Source organism: Papilio machaon, chromosome Z (assembly GCF_912999745.1).
Source record: "Papilio machaon chromosome Z, ilPapMach1.1, whole genome shotgun sequence".
Lineage (NCBI taxonomy): Eukaryota > Metazoa > Arthropoda > Insecta > Lepidoptera > Papilionidae > Papilio > Papilio machaon.
This window is the reverse complement of record NC_060016.1, coordinates 615,689-637,037: the sequence shown is the minus strand read 5'-3', so window position 1 is coordinate 637,037 and position 21,349 is coordinate 615,689. Positions and strand designations below refer to the sequence as shown.

The following is a 21,349-nucleotide window of genomic DNA, read 5'->3' as shown; positions in this document are numbered from 1 at the left end:
CAGAACAGCTTGTAAAAGTTTCATCGCAATAGCTAGCTATTGATTGATTTATTAAAGGGACAAAGATATTTCTCCATTTACTATCTGAAAAAAATTTACCTCTTAGGATAGATAATATCAATTCACTCACTGTGGGTATTGACTGCAATCAAACTTATATTGTCATTGTTATGTTGCCATCCTTTATAGAAAACGTATGTTCCATAATAATAGAAACAACAGTATATTTGAATACAAGAAAGTCCTTCACATTAACGTCTTTGTTCATTTTGTTGCATTTTTATTTGCTCCTAAAGTATTTGTACAAACATTGTTATTAGTTGGTTTGTTCTTAGTTGTTTTAACTGTGGTTTATACTGTGGTTCCCATCCCGTTCTTTATCTTTGAGAAGAACAGAGCTAGAGATGTTATATATTTGTCGATGTAATTCTCGGTTGAAATCAAACAAGGATATCACTGAGCCTAGTACGAATATTTGTTACAATCGCCTTCATATCGTCATCGTGAGGGGCGCTGCTATCGCATTGGTCCTATCATTACATATATGTAAAGAAGACCTCTTTTCTTTAAGGTAATACTTTTTGATATATTTCATTTTCCTTGTCAAAGTTACAAATTTAAATTATTTAACTTTATACATTTTAGAAAGACTATTAATTTTGTATTTTGGTTTTTTAATTTAAGTAAAAACGTTTTATTTTGTTTCTTTTTTGCTATCAGAAATGCAGACACGTTTTTATTTGAAGTTTCTCTTTATAAAAGACCTTATAAGATAATAATGAAATGACAGCTACACTACGGAGAATCTTGTGACATTTTTTGACGTTGACAAGAGGACGCTAGTGAGCTATCATAATCTAGTTTGACTAATGCCCGCTGGTTCAGATTTGTCTGTCTTTACTCTAGAAAAATGCTTTTTGTGCCATTTTTCTGTGTGATTTAAGTAAGATTCTTAAATATCAAGTACATTTATTAGGGATTTCACACATCATAGTTCATTAATGTAAAAATATTTCAGCTAACTGTAGGTTTCCACTGCTAAAACATTTATATTGTTATCCTTGTTTATCCTAAGAGAATTTGGGGGATGACAATAAGTTTTTGTATTATCCGCAGTGGAAACCGACGGTAAGAATTGCGTATCAAAACTAGTTATAATTTACAACTAACGTTACCACACATGTATTTCTAGTTCATTTTCATAGATTAAGGTGTTTTTAATTGTTTTGTAAAGTTTATGGTAGTTAATTTATATTATTCGGTGTTAAAGGGTATAGATATTATGCAGCGTCATCTCCTTGGTTAGTTCCAAAATATACGATTGTAGAATACACTTAAAGTAACCATCGACTGAACCTCACCTGTCTTACAAACAATAATGTCGGTTAATATAACTTGACCAGGAATATAAAAAACCTTCGTCATATTGCGGAAAAATTTATAACTAATTCTTTTGTCCACATTAGAAAGTGAATAAAAAAGGCGAAGCGCCCTCAAGGCCAGTATTTCTATATTCTTGGTTAGGCCATTTTCTGAATATTGTTGGTCCCTTTGATGTTGTTATAACCGGTATTATTATTATTTTATTTTATTAATGAGCATTACAATCCCAATTGTACAAATGTTTGATCCTTTTTTTTACGTTATAAACGTAATTTAATAAATGAAATATTTGGTTAAACGAAAAAATAACAAGTTTTTTTGTTGATTCAACTTTTAGAAATGTTCATGTTAATATTTTAATGAGAGATTATGCTTAGATAATCATCACTCTATTATTTTATTAAATTCGTTAAATGAATATAATATATTAATAAATGAATTTATTTTTAATATGTTACTAATATTAAAAATGCGAAAATTTTTATGGATGGATGGATGTTTGAAGGTAATGTAACGACTCAATGGATCTTGATGAAATTTGCCACATATATAAAACATAGCCTGGAAGAACACATAGGATACTTAAGTTTTTTTTCAATTCTGCTCGGACGGAGTCACGGGCGACAGCTAGTTATAAATAAATGACTGTTCAGGACTTCAAGTGTTTTAATATTAGAGAAATAACTATTGAAAGAATTTTTTTTTTGAAAATGTAACAAGATAAAGCAATTAATTTCAAATAAATAAAATTTTTGTATTGCTTAGCGAAATGGCGGGTGGATGATGTAAAAAATAAAAACAACATTATTAATTTTTAGCACATTTACTGAGTACCAATTCCAGTCTACTTAATTATTTATTTTTACCTTGGATTTCATTTTCACATGTTCTTCAGAAAAGCGATAGTCACAGAGAAGTATGAGCTTTTAAGATGCCACCGAACTCACAGAAGTTAATGTGACAGTAACAGTGTTCCTTAGCATTGATTTAAGAAACCATTAAAGAACTCTGACTATGGTAATATATTTAACTTCTTTGATATATAGAAGTTGAGACAGTATAAAAAATAGCCAAATAGAAATCCATTATGTATCCTTTTTTTCCACAATGACCTTCCTTTCTCTATGATTCAAATGTGACAGCTTTCGTGTCTTAACTATTCCATTTGGTCGCCATATTTGTTGGTGGGGGCGGTCGCGGGGGGTGTAGGGGGTGGCACTCTCGGTCTTGTCACTGGTGGGGCTGAATTCGGATTCACCCTAAAATGTACAGAAAATAATAAATAAACATCATTGGGGATATAAAAGTATGTAAAACTGTGTTGGCTATACCGCAAAGAAAGAATGGAAATTAATGATGTCAATTTTTTTTACAATCCTTAATATTGTTGGTTGAATGATGAAATTAACCAAGAATCAACATTAGCCTGCCATTTTCTGTATTGAGAGTGAGCATATTATGTACTATTCTTCCATATATCTCTATCAGCCATAATACCTGATGGATTTGTAAAGCAATAAGGGGTACTCATAGCTTTTTTCTTTCATGAACATGAAAGTTCATAGGTAAAGATTTTCTGTTATAGAAAGAAATAAAATGTGGGGTTTACATACTTATAAGGATCTTGTCTAGCGTCGGTGTATTCGCCGCGATTTTTACGTCGCAAGTCGTCGTATGAGAGGGACGGACGAGGTGGAGCAGTCTCCGCCGGGTTTGTTGGTGCTGCTCAATGATATTAAAAATGAACAATTAAACAATATACCAGAATAAATATTATATTTAATCTTAATCCTTACTAATATTATAATTACGAAGGTAACTCTGTCTGTCTCGGTTTCACACCAAAACTACTGTACCGATTTAAATGAAATTTGGTACACACATATTCTAGAGCCTGAGAAAGGACATTTTAACGGGAAAAAAGGGTCGTAAGGTGTTGAAAGTGGGGGTAGAAACTTGTATCTATAGATGTATCATCCTTTTTACGGTTAGAAAACTATTTTTTTGATGTCAATTTGATATAAATAAATATGACATTTAAAGTTCGTAAAAGATTTACCCTCCAGTGTGAAAATTAAGAATAAGAGATAAAAGTTTGGGTATATGTTTAACATGTTTTGTACTAATATTATAAATGCGAATTTTTAGATGGATAGATGTATGGATTGATGTTTGTTTGAAGATATCTCCGGAACGGTTAAACGGATCTTAATGAAATTTGAACACGCACAGATATAGAACAAAGTCTGGAAGGACACATAGACTACTTATTACGCTTTTTCTTTAATTTTGCGCAGACGGATTCGCGGGCGACACCTAGTTTGTACATACATTGTAGATTCTCTAAATTTTATCCACAGTTTAGGAATCAGTGTTCTAATGTGAATTTGATTGGAGTTCATCATATATCACTTACCGTCAGTGTAAGGACGATATGTGTCATCACTGAACAGGGGACGTTCAATGTCCAGGTCGAGAGAGTTGCCAGGGCCGGCGTCAGAGTAGATGTCACTCGGGGAGGCGCCGAGCATTGACGTTGATTGGTTTGAAGGTGGCGCTGCTATTCTGGAAACATACTCAATGTATTATTAAAAACCGAATATATACATATGTAAACTTGTCTTGTATTCTTTTTTTAAACAATGAATACTTTTTTTACACTAATACATTGTCACTTGTTATTCAAACTTCATCTTGAAAAACCTTTTTATCTTTATAAATGAGGCCTACTATAGAGCTATATGGATAGTAGTCAAACTTTATCAAAATCTATAATAATTTGAAATACCCTGTTTTTCCGTCACGTCTGTCCCGCAGTATCTGTCCAATGTAGCTACCAGGCAAAGCCATCAGTTTCTCAGCACATGCTTGCTGATAAGACAGCTTGCCAATGAAGTAGCCCATAACCACTGCCAGAGTCACTTTAGGGAATGCTCCAAACCTCGGGTTGGGCTTCAAATTACCTGATTTAGAAAGAAACACGAGACTTAAGTGGTCAAATTAAAATTTTTCATTTTACTGCTTTTTTGAGGTTTTTTACTTCTTGTAGGTTTAGACATAGCTAATTTTACATATGGTTTGTTATGTTATTTTCATCATAAGGTGGCAAACAAGCAACTGGCCACCTAAATTCACCAAATAAGCAAAGTTACTGCAAAGCTTAAAATTAGACTTCCGGAACACTCATCAGACAAAACAGAAAATTGCTTCTATTTCTAGGCATGAGCCTGTCTTCTAAATGGTTGTGATATACAGCTTGGCTAAAAATACAATCTTCTTGTACTGTAATACTAATCACATTGGCCTAAACATTATCCTAATTCTCTTATTTGCTTATTACGTCAAATGCAATGTTCTTACATAACACTTACTCTGAACAACTGACCAAGACAAACAAAGGACTATGGTAGGTAACAACTATTTAACATAATTTACATTTAGTGAACATTAAACACAATTTTGTTACATTGGTTTAGAATTCTTTGTTTGTCTATTATATTATTAAAAAGCTATGTCTAAATTTAACAAATGAAATATTCAGATGTTAAACTTATATATAGTAATTGAGTCTTTGATTCATCATCATCATCAACAGCCTTTGATTGTAGGTTTCTGGAAGAAACTCTGCAACCAGAGAAAACCAATGCATGAGAGTGCACATTGTGCATGCACAGTGTAATCATTGTTAATCCTGGACATGACTGAATCTTCTTTTAAATGTTACATACAAATAAACTAAGTATTTCAATGTTCAGTATAATGTTTATTTTAAATACGTACTTACCATTTTGTACCGCTGCGTATGTACCCAGACCTAAAATGGTGCCTAGCGGCAACGACCGCTTGAAGAAGCTCTCGTTGTTGCATTCCGATATGACTTTCAACTCTTCCGGCGAAAACTTATACTGCCCCTACCCAATAAATCTCTGTTATTTTTCTCCATCCTGAACTACGTATTTCACAATACATAAATAAATTAATCTTACCGGGGGCACAGGCGCGGCTGGTCTCAGCGTAGACTGCTCATCACTATTTTCATAACCAAATGATCTCGGGTCGTTCATGGCAAAATTCTAACACTAAATATTACTTAATCGTATTTTTCATAACCTACTGATAAACCGATTTCGACAATCCTTTCAAAAGTCCGTTCATTTGACAGTTGATTTGATTGACACATTCATAAGCCAAATGTCAAAGTCAGTTTTGGACGTATCATATAGACTAAAAATTACACAACCATATATTTACAGATTCAGAGACCGAAAGAAACCAATAGCCATGTTAGTGTTTTGCTTTATATAATTAGAGAAACTTGTTTTTTTTTTTCGGCAAATAACGAATTATACATAGTTGTAGGATTATATAAAGTTTCATTCGCCTTAGATAAATTGGATCCGCCATGGAATACATTACTAGATTTGTGATTTTAAATAAGAGATGACTCCAATTTCCCATCCCCAAAGGGTTCATAACATAACACAATAAATTAACTCACGTTGACAACATATAGTTTAATTGTTAATAGAAACAAGAATATCTTTATGTATATAAATAAAGAGAAACTTTTTTTGTGTTTAAACTTTTAAAACACTCAAAGCAATATATATATTTATATAAAAATACTTATCAATATTAAGGGCTAAATTGCCAAAACAATACAACATTAAGAATAGGTATTATAATTATAATATGGACTTTCTGATAATTTATTAATATTTTGGGTATGTATGTCTCACACACATCACACACAAGATTGTGTTAGTACGTTTCTATATTACCGTGGTTTGCCTCTGCCGAAATATAGAAACAAAAACTATCTGTTTTTCAAGGAATGAGGCGAGTATATATTTTGTACGAATTTTTTCGGGGGGGGGGGGAACCTACGGTTCGAGATGATTCCTGTTCTATGATAGAATACTACGATACATATATGTTGAGTCCTATGTGCCTCAACGCTTCGCAGATTCCGAATTAAGCTTCGCCGCATTATGTTTTCGCATTACATTGCCGAGATAACTATTGCCGGGCAAACGCCGAAGTTTCGCATCACAGGTGTTCATGTATGAAAGTCGTCCCACCACATGACCAAATAGAATAGCTACCATTACCTTAGGCGCGACGCCGAAGTGTGCACTTCTGTTCAGGTAGCCTAGAATAATAAAACATTCATAGAAGTAAGAACAATATTAAAAAGATACGAGTAATAAGTAAAAACATAAAACAAGGCAAACATTCTTACTTCCATGAAGTTCCACATATTCACAAGCTACTGTAAAGGTCAAGTTCCTCACCATTGCGTATCGCAGCATACGTAAGAGTTGCAAACAAGGTACTGAAAGGCAAGCACCGCTGGTAGAAACTCTCCTTGTCGCATTCCTCCAAAGCTTTTATTTCTTCCTGTGTAAACTCATAGTAGCGCTGAAAGTAATGGGATCATTTAAACCCTGACTTGTTTTGATCGTCGATAGAATAGACTAGACTAGAAAGAATAGAACAATACGCTAAGAGTATTCTCGTTCTCCTGTTATGTTTCATGTACAAGACATGCACACTGTTACGAAAGGTGATTACTCATTACGACAGCAACTATAAAACCAAAATCCATTTACCAGTGGATGTGTGACATTGTGTACCGGAGGGCATGTCTTTTTACTATGTGACTCCGCATAGCAAGAGCAATCTTCCTCCTCTTCTTTTTGCTTTTTTCCCGTCCCACTCATTACGTAATCCTTCTTATTTCATTGTTATATTAAATCACGGATAACTATTATTTACATAACATAATTTCGGCCTATTGTAGCACTGTGTAATATATCATTGTCAAATTTGAAACATTTTTTACCCATCCTGTCAGAAATTTTTTGCTTCTTTCGAAACAAGACAGTCATTTGTTTTAGGTTTAATATTAATTTTTAATGGTTACTACCTTAATTATAGTTAGCTAAGCGTTTTAGTAATATATAGGTTACAAATATGTACATACGAAATAATATATTTCAATTAGTGTACTGGCTTGGTTGATATTTTTTTATAAAACGTCTTTTTAGTTGTGACATCGATCCGTCAAATTCGTAGTCAAAGTCGATGAACCATGTCGAAAATTTTATTTTTATCGATTTTAAATTTTTTTCACACTGTATCATAATAATCTAACTTTTAGATTATCATATTGTACAATAATAATCATAACGTCGGTGAAGCAAAACGCAGAAACACGCAGTAGTATAAGGGAAGGGAGAGGCGGGAGGGGGTCTTCAATGGTGCTTGTTCTCTTGCCGGTGCTAATAGGTGCTGCCGTTGTAGGCATAGCAAGCGGCGGACACTACGGTGACTACGCCGCAGCCAAGATGCCTCAGTACGCCTCCGACGAGTACCACGAGGCAGGAAAAGAAGCCGCTTCGTCTGGTGACGATTACCAAGATCGATCCCCCGATGTTCCCGCCTCTCCCGATTATAAGTATGAGGAAGAATTAAATTTAAGAACGGTGAACACAAGGTACGATGAAGATTGGCGAAAATCAACGAAAAAAACGCCCAGAGGTCAAAGAGTCGATGTAAACTCTTCTATAAAACAGTTAAACCCACATAATTCAAATTTAAGAAATAATCCAAAATTTAAACAAACCATTCGTTCGCGTTCCAAATCTAGGAAAACTGGTAGAAAATATGAATTTAACAGAATTCCTTTACGGAGCGGTCGAATTAGAAGCAATGATATTATTGATAAAGAACTCGATTATTTAAGTGAAGATCGATATCAGGAGCGCTTTGAGAATGATAAATCAACTACAAGCGAAAGAATTGTCAGACGGAAGCCGAGAGATCGAGCAGTTAACAGGCCTGAAGTAGAAATTGAAGATCTTGATGATGACGATGAGGATGAAAGTAAAAATGAACAAGAAGAAACAAAGAATTTGGAGTACCCAGCGTCAGTAGATTCAATTCTTCAAGAAAGGCTCGGTGAACAATTTGAAGGAAAGGAGGAAAACGTTCATATCCAGCGCCCAACACCGTTACAGATTGAGGACGATATCCTTGGTCGACTTGATTCTAAGAAGGAAGACCAGAAAACCGCAGAAGAATATCAGGACTATTATGATATGAAACGAGTTAAAAATATTAATAAGAAAATTACTGTACTATATCGACGAACCAAAGGTAAGAAATAGTAACTTAATTTTTTCCCCCCAATTTATCACATTATATAATATTTCTGGACAAGTTTAGTCATTTTGTCTAGACACTTTATTTTACTTTTTTAAAAACATCTTGTTTTTGACATCGAAATAATTTAATAAATAATGAATAATTTAAAGACTTTCAACAACATTTTAAGTGTTATGTTTCGTAGTACGTTGAAGTGGGTGTTATTATTTAAATAGTGATTGGACAGAAGTCTAACGATTGGCTTGTGTGTGCTCAGCGAGGGCAACGGGCTCGACCACGTCGCGCCGGATCCGAGTGTGGACGTACCGCAGTTCCTACATTGACCGATACGCTACTCCGATAAACGACGAAGTTCTGTTTAGAGCGACCAGGATCAGAACCACTAAAAGGAGGAAACCGACAGCAAGAACTATTAAAAAAACTATTGCAACGAACAAGTTAACTCGGACTTCGAAACCCATTAAACCCAAACTAACTGTGATTACTAAAGTAACTTCTCGATCACAAAATACAACAGTAGCTAATATCAAAACTAATGTAACAATTAAAAAATCTGAAGAAAAAGTAAATAATGTTAGTGAGTTATCGTTAGCAGAGAAATCTAGACTGTCTATACTGAAGAAGGCGCAGTTAAAAGATGGCGAAGGGGAAAAGAGTTTCACGGCGAAACCGCCAGTGTTGATGCAGGTGTCGCAGAAGATGCAGACGATGGTGATGTTAGAGCCACAAAACAAAGGGACTAATTTAGAATTGAAAAGCAAATTGGATAACTTGATCAGTGAAGATACACCGCAACGGTTGGCGCGCGCTAAAAAGATAATGCGTCGTCGTCTGGTCGCCGGAGCTCATAACATCCACGACCTCACCGACAACTGGGACGAGATGGTGTGCGACTACCTCGATGTGGCCGAACTTGATGGCACAATAAGAAGTCAACTAAGCAAGAATCTATTTCTGATAACATTTGTTTTACATTACGTCAAATGATTTTTTTATTTTTCTATGTATTATTTATTCAAGTTGAAGATCAATTTTTGAATAAATTTTTGAAATATTCCTCAAAACTTCTGTCACTTCTACTTCCATAAATTTTGACTCTTGTGGAATGAATCTTATGTAAAGTAAATTTTGTCGCAAATAGCATGGCAATGTGCGATGTGTGCATCATTTCAGTCATCATTTAAATTGATTAAGTAATTCTCCTGCTATACAATATTACAATTTATTTACAATAATTAGTAGTTACATTCTTTCCTTTGTAGAATTATCTCTTATCCCCATAATATTATTCTTTCGAAAACGAACATGTTTTATGCGAATGAATGCAAATGCAACGCTACTCACAACGCACTTTCAAATATCAATAAATGTAAGGTTTTTTAATGTTAAATTTTTGACTGTTAGTAATATAATTTTCAGACTATACCTTTCGGTAAACTAAAAATTTGAGATATTAGACATTTAACTATATGAGTAGTTTTTAATTTCTATGACAAAGAAGTGTAATGTAAATGGAATGAACACGTGTAATAAACAGTTACTACCTTGTTAAGGCGTAAAATTTTGGTCTCGAATAAAAGGTGAAGGAATATATACACACTTCTATATATCACTTTTCAAGGTGAAATAGCGGTTGCACTCATAAAAATGGTCTTTTCCAGGTGATGGATCATCGCCGACGGTTAAATCCGCGCAAGTGGCGGAACGGGAGCTCCGAGCAGTGTTAGGTGCTCACAGGCAGCGTAAGGAAGTTTCCGTAATATCGGACAGTCTTATAGAATCTGAGTTAATGGTAACCATTGCTCCGGCCCCTTCACCATCAATACCTACCTTCCCACCAAACGTTGTCGATTCCCGTTTAACTAACGAATGGAACGACTTTGTTCTTCGCAATAACTCGACTAGATTACATTTTTCGATATATATTGTTTTTTTAGTTATAATAATAAATCTATTACAAAGATATAATATTCACTTACTTGTCTAGTATATATAAGTAACGTCTTATAAATGTAATTTTATTACAAGAGTAATTCTAGTCTCGCATTGTTGCGATTAAGATTTTCGGATGTTGACTTTGTTTTTCAGGAATAAAACGCTGCCAAAAATACTTTTTAAAACAATATAATGTAACGTTAATGGTACCTTTAGGACCATAACGCGATACACAAATATACTTGGAAAATATAACTAAAAATTATGATGAAATGGAGAAGGCAATATTTAAAAACTATTTTATTAAGAGAAAGATTTCTAAAGATCTGAGGTAAATGTGATTCTTGTTTTCCCCAGAGTATTTATTGCTTGTAACTATGTTTCTCGTGGGCATTCAGCAACCCACATTTCTTTATTTTAAATTCTATATTTCCCTATGATGGGATACATACCCAAAGTCGAATTCGACTTAGCTCCAGAAACCACTGAAAAAGAACACTCACGAGACTCGGTCACATAATTTAAAACAGATTCTTAAAATGTCAAACAGGTCGATTAAAATGCTATAATATTTAAATTGTTCGTGCTACTTATTTTACAACTTAAAATTAGATAAAATAGTATAGAATAACAACACCATCTGTTGGTAGAGTCGCAGTGCGCAAAGTATTTGTCAGAGGGCGCTAGGGGTTACGCTGCAGATTGATTGCGGGCAGCGACAGTGGCGCCGCACTGTGCGGCGGCGAGTGGCGAGCAAACCGCTGCATTTAATCATTTATTCGCCGCGCGATCCGCGGGCCGTAGGTCGCTCGTGGAGTGTGTGCGGGGCCGGCGTCTCCCCGTTCCGTGTTTTCGTATCGTATCCGCAGCCGGTGTTCTAAGTGATTATTATGAGTGACAGGGACAGGTCGTCGCCTTCCCTCACGGACACGCCGCTGAAGACGTACATAGGTCGACACGACGACGACTACCCCCTAATAAACGGAAACGGTGAGTGCAGTCCTTTTGGCAGGGCGAGGGTCGAGGTTCGGGTCGGGCGTAAAGCGCGTGTCGGCGCGCGCGTCACGTGCTGAGCCGGGCTGGCGGCGTGCGCGGCGCTGCTCGTGCCCGATTGCCACCCGCTACACCGGCGATACCCGCCACCCCCGGCACGATGGCTCGCACCGCTTTGCCGCATTAAAGACGCGGGTTCGATCGACCCGTCGCCAGCCCCTTCCCAAATTCTATACGATATACATACTTATCTACACAATGCAGATAAGCGAAATCGACAGCGGAAAAAAAATTAAGTCATGAACATTTTCACGGGTAGTATCTATTGTGAAGAGTGATGTGAACAGCGGCGAGCGTGGAGTACTTGGTGAGCAGGAGAGTTGTCTTGGTGCGGTGGCAGGTGCGGATCGATACGGGCTTGGGTCTCAGTTGGGGCATATTTCGGGGGGTGGTGTTATCTCGAGATTGCGGACAGATCCTTGGCCGCCGCGCCCGCAACTACTTCCGCAACTAGATAATCCCACAAAACAAATGTTAAGATTAGCCTATACAATTTTTGCATTCATTTGCTTAAATATTATCCAGAAACGTTCAAATTCCAAGCGATATATTTAACATTTCGGATTAAATTTAGTAATATCTTAGAATTTTCTGAAAAATACTTCCCGACTGCAAATCTGATCTATTAAAAACACTATAGTTAATGCAGTATTATAATGTATAATGTTATCTCCGTATATGTACTTAGTACAACATTTAGCCCCTTGCGTAAATCAGCTGTGCTACTGGTTACTAGTATAGGTAAAATAAAAATTCGACATTGACAATGTCTTACGTCTTCCCTGAACATTATGTTATCAGATTCGGAAATTTTAGAGTTAGTAAAAATAGATACAAACAAGTTTTAATTTTAGAGATAATATTATTTGCTTTAGTTGAGACAATTTAATGTACAATGTTTCAACGTTTGAACGTTAAACCTCTCGTAAGATTTAACTGCAAGCCATAACACAGTCAGGCTACAAAATAAATGACACAGATACACACAAACAAGTCACTCTCGGTTTGCAGATAATATATTTACACTGATAGTGAGTTGCGTACGCGACACGACGTATAATTAGTTGAGAAATAATATCATAATGCGGTTCAATTTCGATGCGTAGTTTTCATTAACGGTGGGTATCTTATCTTCTTAATTACTGTTGACGAATGTGATATGAATAATGGCGGTCAAATTCCGTCGTCTTGAATAAATAGGTCGCGGCGTGAGTACAGTGTGGAGCAGTGGTGGTCGGATGCGCGATACCTGGCCGTGCGCGGCGCGGATGTGCCTCCTGACCCTCAGGCTCGCGGCCCACTGCTGACGCAACTACACAATTAAGAAGGCAATTAATCACTTCCACCCGACGCCCCAGCTAGCTCCCGCTCAATCTTTCCACTCAACACACGTCAGCGATTTACTGAGGAAAATTTTTAACTTCACTGCAGTTAGATTAGAATTGAATGCACTTCTTTGCTTTACGAGTCTTGATGTGTAACATGTTTATTTAATTTATACACTTCCTGTGCAAATAATTTGACTCTTTATAAACGGAGTTCGATCCGCTTAGCAATATTGATTGTCCCTCGCGCGTTGAAATCTGTACGATAGTTTAGTGAGTGGTCGATGTTGATTATAAAAATGCTCTTAAATTTCGTCAGTCGTTCATATCACTACTGATGGACGTCAGAGGCGGATCGTGCGAATGACTTGCGAGTGCCGGATAATTATCATGCGCTTTATCATAGTCGGCTTGATAGTGCCGCAGTATTGCGTTACTCGCTTGCAATCTGATTATTTTTTATGAGTTAATGTATAATTAACGCCTTCAGTAATATATTTCGAAGTGTATATTACGAATGGTCACGGTTTTTGATAAACTTAAATTAATGTACGATACGAATATATTTTGTATAACTAATAAGACATTTAATGTCAATGTAAATAAATACACAATGATGTTGTAAAAAATACAAGTTTACGAGGACTAAACGTTATTTAACTTTTCCGTTTCTTCATTTCAATCGGTATGTTTGTAAGTGTATCAACGTTGATTGTTCATCTTGGGCCAGTTCGTCCGTCAGTTAGTGCGGCGGAACGTCTGAGCGTTGCGCGGCGCTTGCCAACAACCGACTGGTTTTCGAGCGCGATGATGTGTGTCAAGACTATCAAAAGTTCAGCCGGTGATCTCGTCAAAGTGCGTTTGAGTTGCTGGCACAGTGCGGTCGCTCCCTGGCAGTGGCAGCGCCCCGCTATGCCCAATTTAACATCGCTCGCCATCGCCACGGTCGCCCATTCACGCCAGTAGCACAGTTACGAAAGTGAACCGGAACTTAAACGAAGATAGGAAACCTGCTTAGATTTGATTCGGTCCAGAGTACCCTTTCGCATTTTTATGGACATTTTTTTAAACAGCCCTTCGGAGAACCGAACCTGATATGAAGCGGTGTGTTAAAGCTGTTAGCCTTAGCTGTGGTGTATGATAACGATGTTGAATATTTTTGTTTAGCTTTTTCGTCAATGAAAATCCACGTTAACCTTTGCTATTATATCTGTTCTATTATTTTAAGTCGAAACAAAAGAAACGGATTTACTAGCGACCAATATTAGCAGCCAAATGTTTATTTACTTGATATTTGTAATGACAATTTGGTTACCAGTTTCCTTATAATAAAAAAAAAATCTTTAATTTTTGCACTAAATATAGATTATAGGTATGTAACACAGAAAAAGAATTGAAAGAATAATTGACTTGTGTATTATTTTCTAGAATATAAAGAGGAAAAATTACCCAAAGTAATTTATTCGTAAGACGTCCTTTGATTCATCTTATGACAAGCATATAACAGTATATGGAGATGTAATAGTTACTGCCTTTGAAATAAGGATTTTTCTTTAATTTCTCGTACAAAAGACGACAAGTTATAAAAAAGTAGTGCTCGAGCAAATAAGTGTACAAAGTAAAATGTAAGTAATAACATTGTAAAATACTGGTAGTTAGTGTAATTTAAAAGTAGACTATAAAGATGAAAATTCAAGAGCCGTGTCGACTTTCAGAGTTTCCTTGTACGCGATTGCAATTGAGTTTACGATCGTGAAAAACTTGTAAAGATGCAAACGGGTCGGAACTCTAAGGCCGCTTTTCCACAAAGTGACTAGTCACGAGGTACACAAAAGGAATAGTAGACTCGTAAGGATAGAGTTGCTAGTCGCACTGGTGGAAAGTGTAGCTCTAGCCTGTTCGATATTGACGGCAACAACCTTTAGCTTCATTCGATTACGGATAATTTCCGGAGCAGTTTATAGCATTACCATTTCCTTTGGATGCATTTCCCCGGTAGTGCCTCTTGAGATTTGTAATTTTTCGTCTAAATCTATTACCTCTATATCTTGTTTTACTAAATGTTTTTATTGAAAGATGTACAACGAAAAGGTAATTTATTAATTATCGTAACGTTTCGAATTATATATACTCGTACATATATATAAATTATATATATATATATATATATACGCAGTCGAATGCAATTAAAACTCAACGAGTTTGTATTTGCCTACGTATGTTGTTATATGATATAGATGATAAATTAAAATCAGACAATGATGTTGGTTCTCGTATAAACGCGCGGGCGGACCTGAAACTTTATAATTTGATAATTTTCACGTGTGAACAAATTTAAGCCTATTGCGTAGCTTGTTTTACAAAAAGACATCGACTACTTTCAGTAAGTTGTTTACAATATCGCCGTGTATGAAGAGAATTTTCTACGTTAATTAGCGCGTTGGATTTTCAATAACTGATTGTTGATTGCGAGATTTCATTTTAAAATCCTTTTCAATATATCTAGTTTATTTTTTTAAAGACAGAATAATTCAATTCAAAGACTGATAACAATGTTTTAGTTTGTCATTTTGGTAGTGGACGGCGACCCTTAAAAAGTTTTTAGTTTACAACAACATCGATGGATAACTAAAATATCTCTTGAGGTTACTTTTTATTTCATAGTTGGATAATATCTTTACCCGTGTCACTATGATGAATTCAATATTATATTTGTTTATTTTTCTTCTATGTCCGTTTATCCTTTTTCTAAACTTGTCACAGCAATATACATTTATACGTGCTAAATTGTAGCTTTTACCGTAGAATTCGAATCCTGTATGCTTTATTAATACATGTGGTTGTCACTGTTTCGTCAATGAGAATGAAAATGGCTGATAACATGTAGTAAAATCGAATCGAATTCTATGGTTACGGATTCAGTTTACCGTACGATATTCGATCCTAATTGGGAAGCGAATTTAATTCTCTGAATGTAAACTTATTGTTTTTACGTTCACGTTCGTGTTGCGCAAAAGGCACGAAACAAGTAAATTTGAATTTAAAATCAACAAAGTCGCAAACCAATGGCATTGTACGTCGGCTCTATTCATTCTATATCTCGCGTCCTACATATGTGCAGTAAATTAGCGTCGTATTGATAAACCGAGCTCGGGTGTGTTACTATTGAAGCGGACACGAACTGGAAGGTGATGAGTTGAATTACAAAGAGTTTATCGAACTAAATATAACGTTGAAATACCGCATTCGTATATTCATCTATACTCAAAATCGCTATGCACTATAGGTCAGTTATACACGTGATTGGAACTTCTAAACCATTTGTTAATTGACCTATGACACTCTTGTAACAGTGGAATTAACATACGCACAAATTAGCTTACATTAAACATAGTAATGCTTTCAATGTATGTATGTATGTATATTTCTTTACAATTAGTGGTGTTGATTGAATCCATTTCTGTCCGAGTATTCCGCGTCAAATAAGCTATTTTCCATCACAAACAATGGGTTTGGTTCGAGCGTTTTGTTTGCATTCAACATATTCAAAGTTGTCATTAAGGAGAGTCTACAGCACCCCCTACAGTAAGTTGACCTTTTGTTGACACAATCGTATGGATGTATCAGGATAAATAAACTATGCAGGAGATATAATGCATGGTGAATATTATTGGAACGAAGTTCCTTATCGCGCGTTGTGAAAGGGGGCTATACGGAAAAAATTCTTACGAAAAGTTGTCACGACACTTTTTGCTATAGTAAGTATGTTAACGACGAATGAGCCCTACTTCACCATGGCAACGACGTGACAATATATAACGAAAATTCATAGAAATAAAATGTACTTCTTGTGAAGACTTAAGTTTTTTATTCATAGAATAAACATTGGTTCCTTCACTAATTAATTGAAAGGAACTTCGTTCCATCCGGGTGTCCCTTGACACTTCTCAAGTTTATCTCACGAGTGTGAACCATTTTGTCGAGATTTATTTTATATGGATTTAGTTGTTAAATTGCCATAATTACAAACGGGAAATTTATACGACGAAAATTGGCCGTCGTTTATAAACTGCAGATTGACTTCGATTAATGTGTTTATTTTTTTAATATACTTGTTATAAGTGAATAACCGTGCGGTTTTCGCGAAATTTTCAGCCGCTTTGTGGAATGGTCTGTCCTCGGCAGTATTTCCAATATGCCATCTGCTATTGCAGATGTCCATGGGCATCGATGAACACCTTGGTTATCCCGCAACTCGTTTGCCCACTTCTCTTATATAAAAAATACTTTTTTTTATTCCTATGATACTTTTTTTTTCGTCAGTATTTTTTTATTATGGTAACATTATTTATTAAGATTTTTTTATATTAGCATTTTGGCACTGTTTCATGTTACCGGATTTTTTACGCGAAATCAAATTACAATAACTTTTATCAAAAAGAAGTGTGTGTAATGGGTATGTATGTATGTATGTATATATTGCACAGGAACAGCTGAATTTATTAATAAATGAGCGGCGCAGTCTCGTGTTGATTCACGGCTGCTAATTTTGGCGCGCGCTGCGTTAACGATAAACACACTACGGAAAGAAAAAAAATAGTTGTTTAACTATCAAAACATCCGCACCGAAGTTTACTCAGCCCACTTTATCCGATCTCGGATATTTGCAATACTTATCTATAATTTCTTAATTTTTCAATAGATACTATGGAATATTAAAAGGTAATTAAAATTCAATTAAAAGGTAATTAAAATTATTGTTTGGCATAATTCATAACATTGTTGTGTTTCGGGTAATTTTCCTTTATTCGGGGCTCAAACAAAAGTGGTAAATCAAAAATGTATAGGTTAGTTTGATTTGTTCTCTTAAATCCTTACTTCCTTACTAATATTATAAATGCGAAAGTAACTCTGTCTGTCTGTCTGTCTGTCTCGCTTTCACGCCAAAACTACTGAACCGATTTAAATGAAATTTAGTACACAGATAGTCTAGAGCCTGAGGATGGACATAGGCTATATTTTAACGCGAAAAAGGGGTCGTAAGGGGTTGAAAGTGGGGGTGAAAGTTTGTATGGAATTATCGTCGTTTTTACAGTTACAAGTTTAAAACTTACTTTTGTGGCTGCTAATTTGATATAAATAAATATGAAATTCAACGTTTGAAGAAATGTTACCCTCAAGTGTGCTAAATAAAAATAGGGAATGTAATTTTGTTTGGTAATATTTTAGACATTTGGCACGGTCCTGGCACACCTCTCTCTATGTTCTTCTACATCCATACATCAAATCATAGCACGTCGGTTAAGTAAAATAATTAGCCTAAAAAAATTCTATCCGAAGACAGAATTTTACGCGGACGAAGTCGCGGGCACAGCTAGTCTTCTATAAGTAAAAGTAAGTTTAAACCACTAGAAAAGTAACTAAATAGACACCTAGATTTAATGTATAAAAGTATACTTCCACCAGTTCAACTATGAAAGGATACAAGAATCGTAAGCTACAATAGTGTGTTGTCCTTTTATGTAGGCTACTTAGATATAATTTGAGTCGTAATTTATTCAACTTACTCTCGACACACAATAAAAAAGACAATTCTAAATTATTATTACATGACATGTTATGGTAGAACGAACATGAATTTAATAACGTTGTCTTCATATTTTTTTTTTAAGAAAAAAATAAAAACGATTCTGTTTTCGCACATTTTTATGATTTTAAAGGTTCTGTACTTTAAGGGATTTCTTTTTGTAAGTTAACTTTGAATATTAAGTTACTAACCGTGGGTTTCTGAGTCCAAAAAATAAGTATAAATCAAATGTCAAACAAATTGACGACACATAGACAGCAATATGTTTTAAACGTAGATTATGGACTCAAAAACTCACATTAAGTGCTAGATGTCATAGTATATTGTTGTATACAATCGTATACATCAACGTACAAAGTGTAATTTACATCGAAATGTTTGTTCATTGGACATGTAATTATAACATATTTTTTCCGTTGCAACACCCCTATAAAATATATTTATCTCTGTTTTATCAAGGATAATTGAAAGGGATGATTATATGTTTTTTATACAATACACACATAGGGACCATACGTCGTACATGCGTTAGTAGTAAGAAGTAGTAAGTTAGTAGTAAGAATATGCACAAAAGCTTTTGTCTTTTTCTAATATCAGTTCTATTTGCAGAAGCATCGCTTGCTGCATATCGCAGAACGAACGCTGTGGTCCCCAAATAAACTTATTTGAAATACAATCCTAAGGTCATTGAGAAAATTATCTTGTCTATTATATTTATTTAGGCGCATTTTAGTTCGGTTTATCTAAATTTTTGTATGCTTTATATTTCGCAATGTTCCCTCGGGCACTGGTGAAATTATGTCCGACAATGTCTTTAGTATGAAACAAGTTTAGATAAATTTGGGTTAGTTATTTAGAGTTTTTATTATAAAGGGGAAAGATTTGTTTTTTGTAAAAAATAAATACAAACACTACTGTAGGGATTTCAAAAATTCTTTCACGATTAGATTGCTACATTATACCTGAGTAACATAGGCTAGTACCTGTGAAAATAAAAAAAAACTTATTAGGCCTATATGTTCTTCTATATTATGTTCTACATTTTCCAAATTTAATTAAGATCTGTTGAGCCGCTCCAGAGATACCTTCTAACAAACATTCATTTAGTAAGATTGTTATTAAATGTTTAAATTAGTGTAAACTCAATTTAATAATTTAAATGAAGTGAGTCATTGATTTTTTGTCTCCGTTGTGTAGGAACGGAACACTACGCGTTTGTGTTACGAAAACTAAATTAAGAGGTAACAATTGAGAGCCACATCGTCACTGAATTTCGAAACAATGTCACTATTTTCGTTTTCATATTCAGTTGTAAAAATGTTCTAACGCGGATGTAAAAATTGATGCGATATTTTTTCAAACAAATAAGAAAGTTCAATGCAATCCGATTGGTTATATCAATTTAATATCTAGAAATAGAAGATTACATATATTTTTCACATGCACATTAACATCTTACGACAATAAATAACTTGTACATTAATTTACATATTTTTTATACTTTTTTCATTTATTCGACGAATGAACAAAGTTTTTTTTAGAGAAACAGAGAAATTTAGAGATTGCAGTATGTATTTTGTAATATAGTTTCGGCAGTTGTAACGGAACAAATGGAAACAAAACATTTTCTATGAGACGTAATCGTCGCGACAAAAACGAGATTCCGTTTGTTTATAGTTTCCATCCCAGAGCAGAAAGTGTTTACTCCACTTTTAGTATAATAATATTTACTTGAAAATAATTCATGTTTCAGTGTTAAATAGCATTTAAAAATAATGCATATCTGCTTACTAACATCATTATGAAATGAAGCCAATATTTTTATCTTGTTTTTCCCCAACTGATTTCTATTGTAGGTACATAAGAAAAATAATGATTGTGTCGTGGGTGTATTGGTATTCGGCAGATTATAAATATCATTATAATATAACTAAGTAATCAATACAAGTGATATAAATCTTGAACTATATTTATCTCCCAATTCAACGTTAATTCAATGAAACTAAGTAATTACATAGTATCTATATTTTGTTAAATAAAATTTTTATTTGTCAATGGCTTGTCGTCTTTTTATATTCTCGCTAGTAAGATTATAAATTAACGGAGTTCGCAATCTGACAGAATCATATGCATCGACCAGAACGTCATACACAAGATGCAATTGTGAAAATAATAAGTTGGCTCCGCTCCGGGCTATTCCGAAACTCTATAAAATATTCGACTATTATTTTAAGACACTTTTGATAATTTACACGATTTATTTATACACAGCTCGTAAAGTGCACGTGATTTTTGTTTATCGTGTTAGGAATTTAACATCTCTTTTTATTTCTTGTGTAATTTCTTATGACGTGTATTTATATAGCACATTTACACTTTGAAACAAAATAAAAAATTGAAAAATCGTCTCAATGTCCGAAACTATAATTTGTTTGATACTGATTTAAAAAAAAAAAATTAAAAACTATTTAGATTATAGAAATTATGTTAATTTAACAGTTATTTATAGTGTGTTTAAAGTTAGCTGGTCAAAATATCGCACTTTGTATGACAAAACAACGAAACATATATTTTTCTTGATAAATTAATATACATATTTAGGTTTCTTGGGTCGGAAACCTTCGGTCGTTTTAAAAACTAAAGTTTTATCACAATTTTATCAATGAAAGAATTTCAATTTAAATAGTTATTTTACTGACTTATAATCGACTACTATTATTTCGATAGTCGTCATCTTAAGAAGCTCTCACTAAACAGTTGGGTTAAGAGCCTGATAGAAAAGGCTACAAAAGGCAACATTTTAGAAACCGCGCCCATAGTGAGGAGATTCCTGTCTCTGTAGCCCTCACCACTGGTTGCTTGAGTTATGGGATTACGCAGCCGGTGGTATACTATT

At 34.6% G+C, this 21,349-nt stretch overlaps 3 protein-coding genes across 10 annotated transcripts in view; 1 reads left to right on the top strand and 2 right to left on the bottom strand.

Annotated features, from left to right (window-relative positions):
• Window positions 1-2,486: 2,486 nt before the first annotated feature.
• On the bottom strand, window positions 2,487-5,569 carry LOC106715907 (OCIA domain-containing protein 1). The gene is made up of 6 exons (XM_014509273.2): window positions 5,370-5,569; window positions 5,168-5,294; window positions 4,172-4,346; window positions 3,800-3,948; window positions 2,997-3,105; window positions 2,487-2,642 (listed from the first exon to the last, which is right to left on the bottom strand). The coding sequence occupies exons 1-6, from the start codon at window positions 5,445-5,447 to the stop codon at window positions 2,540-2,542; spliced, it is 741 nt and encodes a 246-aa protein (XP_014364759.2). The 5' UTR covers window positions 5,448-5,569; the 3' UTR covers window positions 2,487-2,539.
• A 766-nt stretch (window positions 5,570-6,335) lies between these two features.
• Window positions 6,336-7,148, bottom strand: LOC106715879 (OCIA domain-containing protein 1). The gene is made up of 3 exons (XM_014509238.2): window positions 6,996-7,148; window positions 6,678-6,804; window positions 6,336-6,535 (listed from the first exon to the last, which is right to left on the bottom strand). The coding sequence occupies exons 1-3, from the start codon at window positions 7,104-7,106 to the stop codon at window positions 6,336-6,338; spliced, it is 438 nt and encodes a 145-aa protein (XP_014364724.2). The 5' UTR covers window positions 7,107-7,148.
• A 4,103-nt stretch (window positions 7,149-11,251) lies between these two features.
• Window positions 11,252-21,349, top strand: part of LOC106715931 (thyrotroph embryonic factor) — a 132,835-nt gene continuing 122,737 nt past the window's right edge. For all 8 annotated transcript variants that reach the window (XM_014509331.2, XM_014509329.2, XM_014509330.2 and 5 more), the window contains exon 1: window positions 11,252-11,478. In XM_014509331.2, coding sequence (XP_014364817.1) covers window positions 11,379-11,478 — 100 coding nt within the window. In that variant the 5' untranslated portion in view covers window positions 11,252-11,378. The remainder of the gene's footprint in view (window positions 11,479-21,349) is intronic.

What these genes read in the sequence shown, in the direction of transcription:
- LOC106715907 (XM_014509273.2), bottom strand. Translation starts at nt 5,447, where the DNA reads ATGAACGACCCGAGATCATTTGGTTATGAAAATAGTGATGAGCAGTCT. An exon ending in CAGCCGCGCCTGTGCCCCCG is followed by an intron (nt 5,295 to 5,369) that starts GTAAGATTAATT and finishes TTTATTGGGTAG; the next exon opens with GGGCAGTATAAGTTTTCGCC. An exon ending in AGACGTGACGGAAAAACAGG is followed by an intron (nt 3,949 to 4,171) that starts GTATTTCAAATT and finishes GTATGTTTCCAG; the next exon opens with AATAGCAGCGCCACCTTCAA.
- LOC106715879 (XM_014509238.2), bottom strand. Translation starts at nt 7,106, where the DNA reads ATGAGTGGGACGGGAAAAAAGCAAAAAGAAGAGGAGGAAGATTGCTCT. An exon ending in ACAATGTCACACATCCACTG is followed by an intron (nt 6,805 to 6,995) that starts GTAAATGGATTT and finishes CATTACTTTCAG; the next exon opens with CGCTACTATGAGTTTACACA. An exon ending in GTATGCTGCGATACGCAATG is followed by an intron (nt 6,536 to 6,677) that starts GTGAGGAACTTG and finishes TTATTATTCTAG; the next exon opens with GCTACCTGAACAGAAGTGCA.